This window comes from Thamnophis sirtalis, unplaced genomic scaffold (genome assembly GCF_051295495.1).
Source record: "Thamnophis sirtalis isolate CommonGarterSnake01/CBP01778 unplaced genomic scaffold, rThaSir2_p1.2 scaffold_13, whole genome shotgun sequence".
Taxonomy (NCBI): domain Eukaryota; kingdom Metazoa; phylum Chordata; class Lepidosauria; order Squamata; family Natricidae; genus Thamnophis; species Thamnophis sirtalis.
Genome location: NW_028261393.1, coordinates 2,511,526 through 2,524,327, shown reverse-complemented (window position 1 = coordinate 2,524,327; position 12,802 = coordinate 2,511,526). Strand labels below are relative to the sequence as shown.

General features: G+C 44.4%; 1 protein-coding gene across 2 annotated transcripts; it reads right to left on the bottom strand.

Annotated features, from left to right (window-relative positions):
• Positions 1-2,010: 2,010 nt before the first annotated feature.
• LOC106555705 (galectin-4) lies at positions 2,011-10,061 on the bottom strand. Of its 2 annotated transcripts, none has more exons than XM_087727193.1 (4): positions 9,922-10,061; positions 5,407-5,495; positions 4,105-4,324; positions 2,011-3,294 (listed from the first exon to the last, which is right to left on the bottom strand). In XM_087727193.1, exons 1-4 carry the CDS (start codon positions 9,943-9,945, stop codon positions 3,142-3,144), a joined length of 486 nt encoding a protein of 161 aa, XP_087583319.1. In that variant the 5' UTR covers positions 9,946-10,061; the 3' UTR covers positions 2,011-3,141. The 2 variants fall into 2 exon arrangements, with proteins under 2 accessions (XP_087583319.1, XP_087583320.1); XM_087727194.1 differs by lacking the exon at positions 9,922-10,061 and adding an exon at positions 7,310-7,366.
• Between the last annotated feature and the right edge of the window lie 2,741 nt (positions 10,062-12,802).

The window sequence follows — 12,802 nt, the reverse complement described above, 5'->3', positions numbered from 1 at the left end:
GATTCTGATCTCAAAGTTATTTGGGTGGAGGGCACTTCTGGCTTACACACACACAACACATAGGCAAAACAAGCCAGGATTTGCTTGCAAAGGTGGCCTCGGGTTTCCCATTTTTACCCACACTCTCTCTCTCTTCTCCCCACTCCCCATTCTGGGGCAGTGACTTAAGATAAAGGAAAAGGGAATATTCACCCACGGGGCATCCACTGTTATTTTGGAAGGGGGCATTCTTAAGGAGATGTCTTAAAAGAGGGAAGCTTTGGCTTTCCTTCGTGGGGGCCACGAAGGAAGCCGACACAAATGTCAGGTTCGCAAAACAGGGGCAGAGGGAAGCCAGCAAAACTTTCATCAGGGAAGTTCTCCGACCCTACTCGGCTACTCCTATTATTATTATTATTATTTTTCGGCGGGGAGGGCAGCATCAAACCGAGTCTTCCTTCTCCTTTTCTCTTTGCTCTGAATAACCCTTTCGATCCGTCGCTTCAGCCTCTTAGGTCTATTTTGTAATTCCTCCTTCATCATGGTGCAGGGTTTTCTGAGGACCAAATTCAAATGCAAAAGAGAACCGTGCAAATCTCATTATTATTATTATTATTATTTTTAAAAAGAGACACGGCAAGTTGGTTGCAATCTAACAACAATCCAGGTGGTTATTATTATTAAATATAAATTATATATTCCTCTAGCATTGTATATTGTTAATTGATTAGGGGAGGGGAGAGACATTGTTTCTGTCCCTTTCCCACCCACCCACCCCTCACCCATTTTCATCACGTAGTTAAGGGTTACAGCTGCCTCTAGCACCAAAAACTAACATTTCCACACTGGGGTTTTTTTTGGGGGGGGTGGTGGTTAGGACGGCATCCTTTCAGTTTTGTTTCCCTCTCCTTTTTTTTGCCATCAGGAAAAAGTTTAATGACTTATTTTATTGCAGTTGCTACAAAAATCTGTCTTACCAAGGGTCAAACCCTGACATAATAAGGAGTAACCAGGTTCTCTCTGCCTCTACTGGCCATCAAATCTGTTCTAAAACTTCCAACATTTCTGAAGAAGCAATTCTCCTTGCTCTTGGGAAACCAGACAATAAAATATAATATTTTTAAAGGTGACTTCTAGTGGTTTTTTCCCCTATTCTGCTTGCCTTTTCCAAGTCGCTTCCAGACTGTAATGTTCAATGTTTATTACACTCGTATGCCGCCCTATTCCCGAGGGACTCAGGGCGGCTAACAAACAAGGTGGGGAGGGGAAAATACAAAAAACAAACAAAGACAAAAACAAAATCCTGAGTGAAGGGAAGCCGACCACCTCCCATCACCAGTAGATTCGACTCCAGATAATTTACGACCGTAGTTGAGCCTGATGTTATGGTCATAAGTCAAGGCGGTTCACCGACAAATGCGCGCCTGATGAAAGCGCGCCGACAAAACCGCGGGGACAAAAGCGCAAGTTCAAAAGTGCGCCGAAGAATGAGGACAGACAACAGCGCGCGACAGAAGTGCGCTCTTAACCTAACCCTAAAGATAACCCTAACCCTAACCTAACTCTAAACCTAACCCTGAACCTAACCCTTACCCTTACCTTAACCGTAATGGCGCTTCTGTCGGCACGCCTTTGTGGGCACCCTATCGACGTCGCGGTTTCATCAACACAGTTTTGTCAGTGCGCTGCTGTTGGGCACGCTTTTGTTGGGTCATGAGTCAAGGCATTATGTGGACAGGCACTGATCTTTTTGCAGTGGTGGTTCAGCAAATGGCACGGTTGTTAACTGAATCAATTTTATCCAATGCGTTTTGTGTGTGTGTGTGTGTAACTGGAATAAATACTGGAAACGAGCCCAAAAATAAAATAAAAAATCAGTTATATCACGACGGGATGCTGCAAATGGCTGTAAATTTAAGCCAGTTGCCAAGCTCTGATCATGTGGCTAAAGGGTGCGGCCGTCAATATTTTGACAATGGGTTGAAAGTAGCTTTTTTGGGGGAGGGTTTCGGCCACCCAAAACAATTCATCCCAGGTGAATGGTAGGATGAATGGCTGTGTGTAATAAATAGGTTTATTTTTGTACTCCTACCTGAATATATGTTCTCCTCCGGAGAACCTTGTGCAATTATGCATTGTGCTGAGGGTTTGTTGTTTTTTTTTTAAATAAAAGTGCCGTTGATTCATTCAGTAAATGATTGGAGAGAAGGAAGCTGTTATAGGTGGACTGGAAAAGACTTGAGACTCCGTTGGAAAGACAAACCGCAAGAATTTTCTGTTGATTGAGGGACAAGGTTGGGAAATGTTTCTGAGAAATCTCCTTAATCCAGTCTTCCACTAATCACATGTTTTTGTCATAGCATGCATGGCCCATAAACCAGTTTGACTGGAAAAGAGTTTCAGGGACCAATCCAGTATGGATTTAGGTGGCTGAATCAAAAATAACCAGCAATATTTTATTGTCTTATTTATTCACTTCCTGTCCTTTTCTAGCAGTACTTGTCTGAAATACGATTGATACAGTAAAAGCTGCTAGGGAAAAAAATCCATTTATAAATATTTCTCAGTAAAGTTTTGTTTCCCTGGTTCATCTTTGGCCTGGAATTTCTTCCCAAATTTGTGGGAAATGGTACAAGGTGGAGAATTTTTAATCAACTTGGACTCTATAATCCTAAAGCAACGCAAGATCTGGTTGTCTTCCAAAATTCCCTGACCGACACATAACTCCTAAGTAATGGTGTTCGTACATGTACGAACAGTGTTGTTTTTATGATTGATTTGACAGGCGACCAAAGTTTTAATTTGATGGTTCTGGGTGTGGATGAGGAAGAACAAGTTCAGGTGACAGAAAATTGAAGCTGTCCCTGTTTTTATGTGTCTCTGTGTCACCTTGACTTTTTCTCTGGCCTCGCCCTTGGGACACTCCCGAAGGGTGCAGTAGGAGTCAGAAAATCCAAATAACATTTATTTTTGCAGTTCCAAATAAAAAGCAGTGACAATAACTCTTGTTTCCTTTAATTCACCAAGATAGGCTGTCTAAGAGATTTATGGCGCCACCTCAGAATGACAGCAGGATAGTCCTTGATGTTGCCTGCAAAAATCAACTTGTAAAATAGCCCGAATGCCTGATTTGATTTGCATGATTCTTCCTCTGGTCAGCCTTCACCAAGCTTTAGGATTGCTGGTTTCATTGTTCCTCTCCCAGCTGAAGGCTACTTTCTCAAGCTTGATGTCCCCATCCATTCCCAGGAAACGGATGGCCTTGGGTGAAATGCGATGGTCAAATTCGGAAAGCAAAATGTCGTTCTCCATTATCTGGCAAAAGAAAAAGGCAGCAAAGTATAAATCAATCTCCAATTGTATCAGGAGTGTGATTTCCCCCGCCAAACTTGCTGATGGTGAAGAGAAGGTTTTATAATCTCTTCTGGACTTTATAGTTAAGTAAGGTCAGGCCTTGGATGTGAAACCAGCATGTTGCAGGCCTGTGTAAGACCAACTGGAAACTCTTGCTAAGAAATAGACTTCTAAGCACTGCAATTCTGGCTCACAAATTCGTCTTAATGTCTGGAATTAAAAGATATAGAAGATGCTTCCACCCAGAGTTTTCATACAGCTCATTATAGCTGTTGACCATCAAGAAAACCCTTTGCACCTGTCCTCACAACCCCTTTCATGAGGGATTCATAAGCTAGGAAACAGATTTTCTGACATGTTTTTTAAGGATGTAGTCCTGGTCCTTCACCCATTAGATTGGGTGAAGATTAGAACCGGTGCTCTTAGGGAAGTGTGCAACATCTGGCCCAGCTGTAGGGACACAACTGTCTTTGCTAACCAAGCTGAGCTGGATGTTGTGAGAATTATGATGATGTCCTCCAGATACGCTCACATTTTGCCAGCCAGCCTGGCCGAGGGGCATCTGGATGACAGGAGATTGGAGAATGCTTTTCTATTGAATCCCAATCTTTCCGGACTTCATTATCCTCACCCTAAATGTTTATGCTAAAGTCCCAAATGGTTTTGACTTCCAATATAGCTGCACCTCACCCACGCCCAGTCTATACTTCTATTGTGCCAACCCTGTATTTAGACAAGTCATCAAGGAAGACAATCAATTCATTCCATCACCTTGTAACTTTTGCTGGTGACGACGAAAGAAAGCTTGAACTTTTGGGCTGGCTGCAAGTGAGTCGCCATCCGGATTTCTTTCCCCCACTGTTGATTTACAAAGCTGTTGAAAGTCAGGACGGGGCTGTTGGAAGAAGCTGGCGTCCTCTCGAAGTGGAGTTTGAATTTCAGAGGGATATTAGCCCCCTTGAATTGCCCATAGGCAAATTCCACATGAAATCTGGAGAAGAACATCAGAGAGCGCTTTATTTATTTTTTGCCTTCTTTCCGTTTGCTCTTGACCTTTTTCTAGGAGAACCAACTGGCTTCCATAATGTCTCCCATTGATGTTCTCCTCACCACTCACTGGGTATAAGAAAGATGTATAATCTGCAACATTCCTGTTGTAAGTCAACACCAATATGCCAAGCTAGTCAGCTGAATTCCTGGGCTGGGGAATTCTGGAAGTTGGACCACCTATCTTAACAGTAGCACGTTCGAGAAACTCTGTTCTAACATCTGGAAGGCATTGAGTTCTTATAAATGGCCATGTGACATTTACAAGTTGAATTGAATTGAATTTTATTATTTGTATGCCGCCCTTCTCCGGGAAGGACTCAGGGCGGCGAACAATTCAAAAAGGGGAAAAAGGGGAACATACAACAAAATACAGATAATTAAAATAAGCAAGGGTCACGCAACCATACAAGTCGAGAGGGGAGGGAACTCATCAACCCTAGGCCTGCCGGCAAAGCCAGGTTTTGACAGCTTTTCGGAAGGCTTGGAGAGAGGTGAGGGTCCGAATCCCTGCGGGGAGTTCGTTCCAGAGGGCCGGAGCTGCCACAGAGAAGGCCCTCCCCTGGGTAGTAGCCAGATGGCATTGGCTAGTAGATGGAACCCGGAGGAGGCCAACCCTGTGTGATCTAATGGGTCTGTGGGAGGTAATTGGCAGCAGGCGGTCTCTCAAGTACCCAGATCCAATACCATGAAGGGCTTTATAAGTTACGACTAGCACCTTGAAGCGTATCCGGAGACTGATTGGAAGTTGCAGGGTGGATGGATTGAGCATGGAACTTTACAAAAGGGGCACAAAAATTCCCTGCTTCCCTAAAGCCTGGGAGTTGGGTGTCCATAACTGGATCAGTCGAAAGACCAAACAACTCCATTTACATAGCTTGTTTTCACTTCGGGAAGCTTGGGGGAGTCAACTCAACCCTGTAGTAAATCAACCATTCATTTCCCCCAAACATAGGAATTCAATGTGATGCGTGAACTCAACCCAAGTAGTTGTTGGTCCAGTGAAAGGGATCGGCGCTGAGTTACCCTTTGCTTTGCTTCAGAATGAGGCCTTCCAGCATCACCCAGGAGTCCGCATCCAAGCCCCACGGGACAGCCCGGTTGTAAGGCATGCGCTGCAGGAGAGAAATCAAAGTGACAAATGACGCACTATGATTCAAGACCTCTTGAGGACAAAAAGATGCCTGCTTAGCAGTTCAAACAGCTCTGTAGGCCGGATTTAATGGTCTGGGGCTTTAAAATATGGATTCAAATGACGGGGGAGAATCTACAGAAGCCGCCTGAAGCCTGAGAAGCAAAAGACACAAAAGTTGTCTCTTGTTTTTAAGGTCCATGAGAATATAATCTGCTAAACTCTCATACTTAGGTTAACTAAAACGACTCTGTTCATATAATCTGCAACTCCAAACCTCCATTTAGCCCACTTTTTTAGGGAATCCTGCCAACCCCGATGGGGTTTAGGAAAACCATTAAGTTGAGCACCGGTGGCAATCGTATACAGTTAGTCCTCACTTAACCACCAGTGGAAGTGGCAACTCTTGCTAAGCAACACGGTCACTAAGTGATACATTACATGGCACGATTTGCAATTGTGCAGCCAGCTTCTCCATTGACTCTGCTTGTTGGAAGCCAGCTGTGATGCGCACAAATGGCAATTGCGCAATTTGCAAGTGTAAGGACTCCTTGTAAAGTTACACCTTCCTTTGAACTGTCACAATGTAAATCAGTCATTAAGCAAGATTATCTCCAATGGATTATACGGATTTATGAAATGATACGATAGGTTATGGTGGGAGGACTGCATTGTTAGGTGTTGTTATGTTGGTTGATGGCACCTGGAAATGTAAACAGGTCACAAGGGAAGCGGCATCGGAGCTTGAGCAAAGAAACAGATAAATCAAGTTCTGGATTGAGTTTAATCGAACAGGAATCTGGTCTGTTCAAGTCCCTGCCCTTTGTTCATGCCATCCTGGAATTTTCCAGTTGATTTTGCTATGACTGACTTCTTGGTGGCTTGCAACCCGTCAGATGAGTCTCGGGGATTTTTGGTCTTGCATTGAAATCTCTTACAGACCAAGAAAATTTCTCTTAAGCCGCCGTTTCTCGCATTTCCGCTCTTGCAGAACATGTTCTGTTAAGACCGCATCGTCCACCTCCAGAGGTGGTGTAAAAGTGAGTCAGCTCTCTTTTCAAAAGAGGTCCTTGTTGGTTCCTCTTTCCAAATTGCAGGATCTTTCACGGTGTTTACTGAGCAACAGCTCAATTTCAATTTTCATGGATTTGTATGCCGCCCAATCCCGGAGGACTCCAGGCGGCTTACATAAAAACAGTTTAAAAAGAAAATATTAAAGAAATTTTAACATTATAAAACAGCTGAGAGCCTAGAGAGGCTGCCATCTTTTTTTTAATCCAGGTAACAGTAAGAGAGCTGGAAGGGGCCTTGGAGGTCATCTAGTCCAACCCGTTGCTCACGCAGGAGAGCTACCCTAGGGATATTAGCCTAAAAACCTCGGATGAATCAAACCAACAAATCATTCTTTTCGCTTCCTTCTAGCTTAGGAGAGTGAACACGAGCGTGTAACAGTACGTGCCAACCAGGGGTGGATGGGTGTGAAGATATAGGTGTGGTCCTGGTGGACACAATCACACTTATGACTGAGGCACCACAACTGACTGACTGAGGTTACGCGACGCTCCCTTGAGGGAGCGAGGAAAATCTGCCCGGAGACGGAGAAAGCCCGCCAAAACGGAGCTAAGCGGATTTGACCAATCGACGGCCGATGACGTCATGGTATAAATACCCGCTGTGAGGGGATTCGTCGCGCGCTTTTTTTCCCTCAGGGTCTGAGGGGAAAAGTCGTTGATCGCCTCTTAGAAATGGAGACCGAAATAGATTCCCAACCCTTTTATGATTATTTGGCTCACCAACCGGCCAAAGCTTTAGAGCAGCGTTTCCTCAGTATTATAAAGGGGGCGTGTGGACTTCAACTCCCAGGCAGCCAGGGTGAGAAACTCGGCTTCCGAATGTATTTATTTTTTACGTGGCCTTTTAAAAACAACAAAAAACCCGCCCAGGGCGACCACGGACGGTGAATGTCGATTTTCCAGCTGAAGGAATGCTGGGAAACGTAGTCCCTGGAATGTAGCCGCGGCAGGCAGGACTTCTCCACTCACACCCAAGAGGAAAAACCGGTCTCGAAACCGGTTGGCAGCTGCCTTGGAAAAGATGGCAGGCCGGGTAGGCCCGGCAGGATGGAAGGAGAGGGTCCAAACTGTGATACCCCCCCCCCCCAATCCTTCCCGTCAATAGCCAGAGGAATGCAGAATTCAGCCCAAACCTCTTATCCAAAGCAAAGTCAGGCCTCAAAGCTGCCACTAGGCAGTCTGTTCCCCGAATGGATAGGATTTTGGACCTGGGGGGGGGGGGGATAGCTTTGGCAGCCCCCCATGAATGGTCAGAGGTTCCTCTGCGTGAGATAAATTGTGCCATTTCATTTCATTTATTATATTTATATGCCGCCCCTTTCCCCGAAGGGGACTCAGGGCGGCTAACAAATCAAATCAGGGAAGGGGGGGGGTACAGACAAAAAATAAAAAATAAACGATACATAACAATACATAATTTAAAAACACACAACAGTCATACCATTCAAGACGGGGGCAACAGCTGTTTAGCCCCAGGCCTGTCTGAACAGCCAGGTTTTAAGGGCTTTGCGGAAGGCCTGGAGGGTGGTGAGGGTTCGAATCCCCACGGGGAGCTCGTTCCAGAGGGTCGGAGCAGCCACAGAGAAGGCTCTCCTCCGGGTAGTCGCCAGTCGACACATTTCCCAACTCGACTTCAAGCTCCCTTCCTGAACCCTGAGGTTGGTCTGGTTCTGCATCTCTGTTTTTAAAGCCCGCTGTCCCCTTCTGGACCCCCCAGGTGTAAACACCCTACACACACCCAGACCCGCATTTCAAAATGCAGCTTCAAAGTGGTTCCCCTTTTTTAAAGCTCCAGATGGCGGTTGAGGGGTATAAAGTGCACGTGGGAACGCAGTTGGTCTCAAAGGTAGTTTCTTTTTTTTTTTTTTAATTTTATCAATTTCATATATACATTCACAATTATATGATCTCATAACTGTTATTAATAATATGTATTTATAACAAATTTTCTCCCCTACAGTTGACAATATACTTGAAGATTGCTTTTTTATCATCCCATAGATCCATCTTATCTTACAACGGTCCTACTTCTTCCCTCCCTCCCTCCCTCTTTCCTTCCCTCGTTTCTTCTCTCCTACTCCCCTTCCTTCCCTCCTTCCTTCCCTCCCTCCTTCCCCTTCCCTCCTTCCTTCCTTCCCTCCTTTCTTTTCTCCTTCTCTCCTTCCTTTCCCCCTTCCTTTCCTCCTTCCTTCCCCCCTTCCTTCCCTCCTTCCTTCCCCCCTTCTCTCCTACATTCCCTCCTTCCTTCTCTCCTTTCTTCTCTCCTTCCTTCCCTCCTTCCTTCCCTCCTTTCTTCTCTCCTTCTCTCCTTCCTTCCCTCCTTACTTCCTCCTTTCCTCCCTCCTTCCTACCCCCCTTCTTCTCTTTCTTCTCTCCGTCCTTCCCTCCCTCCTTCCCCTTCCCTCCTTCTCCCCTCCTTCCTTCCCTCCCTCCTTTCTTTTCTTCTCTCCTTCCTTTCCCCCTTCCTTCCCCCTTCCTTCTCTCCTTCCTTCCCTCCTTCCCTCCTTTTTTCTTTCCTTCCTTCCCTCCTTCCTTCCCTCCTTTCTTCTCTCCTTCTCTCCCTCCTTCCTTCCCTCCCTCCTTCCCTCCCTCCTTCCTACCCCCTTTCTTCTCTTTCTTCTTCCTTCCTTCCTCCTCTCCTTTCCCTTCTCTCCTTCCCCTTCCTCCCCTTTACCCTTCCCCTCTTCTTCCCATTCCTCCCCTCTTTCCTACTCTTACATTCCCTCCCATTCTTCCTCTGCCTTTCCCTTTCTCCTATTCCTCTCCTTTCTTCAAAGGTAGTTTCTGTCCATCCAGGTTGGGCTAAGAAAATGTGAAAATGTTTTTTTTGGGGGGGAAGGACCCCATCCTTTCTAGCAAGTAGAGAATGGGGATGCTGGGCTTAAAATCTAAGGTCCATGGAGGAGACTTGATGAAGAAGCTGCCTGGGTCTGATTCTTGGACCCGCTTCAGGTTTATACTAAGGTGAGATTGGGGCCATCCTGGTTTGTTGAGTTAGTGGCGCTTCGGTAACCCATTATGCAGTCAGATCATGTCAATTCCCCCACATAGGGCCTCTGCATCTCCCAAGCAGAAGGTGGGTCCATAAAATCAAGGTGGCGACTTCAAATCTGAAAAGAAACGCCATACCTGTTGCTTTTTTTTAAATGCATTTCACTATTGTTTCAATTGCACCGTTGTAGCTGTCATCTTGACTTGGGACCATCCCCCGTAGACATCCCTGAACACAGCCATTAATGGTGACATCCCCTTCCCCTCTCCCTGCCTCCCCGTCAAAGGCGACATACAAGCTGGAACTGCTCCATTATTAATCATAACGGTTGTTGTGCTACTTACAAAAGTCTCGAATTCTACTGCCATCTCTACGGCGCTGGGCTGGAGGCAGGCTGGCAGCACAGCCCAGCCTCTTTATAGATGTCCGGGGACTACCCTGAGCATCTTCCCTGCAGCAGCCCTGCCCACACCCATCAGGGCAGGCTGAGTCAGGCCTCCCAAGGAGAGTGACACCAACCCTGCAGCTGTGACTTGATGCCCACAAGGCAGCTTCACCGGCTCTGCCTGCTCCTGGTGGAGAAAAACCAAAGGTTGGGCAATGAAGGAAACTTCAGATCTGAGACAATTGGGGGTGGGAGGGAGGGAGGGAGGGAAGTGTAGGCTTGGACAGAGCCAGGTGGGCCAGCCTTGCAAAGAGGGGCAGGGCAGAAGCTGCTGCAGGGCACTCTTTTAATCTGGTGTGGAAAAAGCAGTAGATTCTTAACAGGATAGTTTGCTTGTGATTTTTCCCCCCCCTGCCAGGCTAGGAAAAGATTTTTTAAAAAATAATAATAATAATGTTTTTTAATTTTTAATTTAAAACAAATACAACATCCTTCTTTACATGCTATAGAAAGTGTATCAGTTGGTTACAAAAAGACTTGTGCATCTCTTCCACAGTCAACAAACATAATTCATGTTAACTCGAGCATTTTAACTCAAATATTCATACATGTCACCATCATCATATATCCATTTTCATTTGACTATAATTGTTATTTAAAATATATATATATATATATATATATTATTTTGTTACTTAAACAACACATGCCCACACCAGTGGGAAAGGAAAAAATCAAAACACAGAGAAGACAAAAAGAACAAAAAACAAGGCAGGGGAAAAAAAAAGGAAAAACAAAAGAAGAAAAAAGAAAAAAAAACACAGGTATATATTATTTAAAAAAGTATATCAGCTGGTTACAACATGTTTTGGTGCATCTCTTCCATTAATTCATATTAATTCAAATATCTTAACTCAAATGTTTACCATATTGACATCATTATACCTCCACTTTTAGTTGACTACAGTTATTTAAACATCCTTCATCCTTAACTATGCCAAAGATTTAGTCCATAACCACATGCTAGCATTTCATTTACTTGTTTGTAAAATCCTCTATTAACATCAAATCCTCATATCCTGTTTTAGCTGAACATCCATAATATTTAATACCAAAAATTTGCTAGGAAAAGATTTTGACTCAGAAAATGAGGTTTTTTTTTTCTTCCAGCGCCAATGGGATTTGATTGTCCTTGGAATTTAGGGATCTTCATTTTTTATTTTTTTTTGTTTCTGCATGACAGTTTTGGTGGTGTTCCCAGACAGATTATGGATCGAAGTGGGAGCCATTGAAAACCTCACCCCTTTTGGGGGATGCTTCATGTGAAAAGGGTGAGGCTTTGATCCTATAGCTGAAGGCATCATCTTGACTTCTATGACCCCACCTGGTAGATGGCAATAGCTTGGTGGGAGGATTGCTACTGGAAAGCAATCTGTGACCTTTTTTTCATCACCAGGTGTGATCCTGGATGACTCACAGCATACATTTAGAAAGCAGGTAGAAGATAATGTTTTATTAATGAGCGAGAAGTTCAAAATTTACCAGGCCACAGATTGCACAAACAGCCTTTGAAAATATCTCTTTGAAATAGGAGGGCTATCTTCAGCAGAAGAATATTCCACCTACCCTGACTATGTAGCAGACAAAATTCCTGCATGATTTGAATGCATTTGTGAAACGATGAAATGCAAATAATTGCTTAGTTCAGAGATACGGTTCAGTAGTTTTCCTAGCCAAGCCTTTGTCATTTGCTTTAGACCGTATATTAGGGTTTGAATGCCCTCTGGCAGAAAGAGACATTAACCCGGCTATGAATATCTCTTTTATGATCACTGATGTTTGTCTTTAAAGACTCATCATAAATCAGTTGCGTGTGCAACATAGCATTCCTTGGACATGGTGGATGGAGATTTGAGTGGATCTCCCCTCTAGCCATAAACCTTTCTGGTTGGTTCCAGTGGGCAAATGGGCTTTTCTGACTAAGCACTGTGGGAAGTTATCATCCAGCCCTATCCCAGAAAAATGAAATATCCTAGGAAATATTGAAAAGGCAGAATGTTTCTCTGGATGTGAAAAAAAAAACATGTTTTAAAAGACAGAATAGTTGCCTATAGCTTTCTGCCCATCCCCAGCTAATGGGCCATTAAGATGGCCAGGCTAGCCCACTTTACATAATAAAGACTTCTCCTCACTGCTGTATGGGGAAGGGATATTATACTCAACTGACCACAAGGCATCTGAGAACTCATCACAGCCTAGAGAGTAGCCCCCTGCATGGCACCATGGGAGTCTGATAACCAATCAGAATACATTTCTTACACAGGAACAGGAAACAGAGAGGTGGGACCAAACAGGGTATAAAAAGCTTAGCAAGCCCCTTCCTCAGCCCTTCTCTCTTCTTCTCCACCAACATTGAAACATGTGATCCCTTTTTTCTGTTCAGGAATCAAGCCATGTGGCCCTGTCCAACAATAAACCATCTTTCCAAGCAGCCTCCATGTCTCCAGTGTCTTTTTCCGCACTTGGAGCTGAACCCAGAAGGACATTTCTTTCAACAGCACAATTCTGAGGTTTCCAGAAAACAAATGTTGTATTACAGCAGTTGCTCTTTGGATCCAAACAAACTCTACTTATGCTGTTGCTGCTATAAACAGGATTTCTTTATGTTGAGCATTTTTTAATCTAAATGGGCTTTTGAGTTGCACGTGAATAAAACCAGTAACTTGGTATTGAATTCAGTGGGCATTTTCAAGTCAGCTCCTATCTTTCCTCTTGGAGATTTTTCCTCCGGAGATTTTTGTTTGACTTGGGAGCCACACGGAAAGCCCGATACAAAGCAG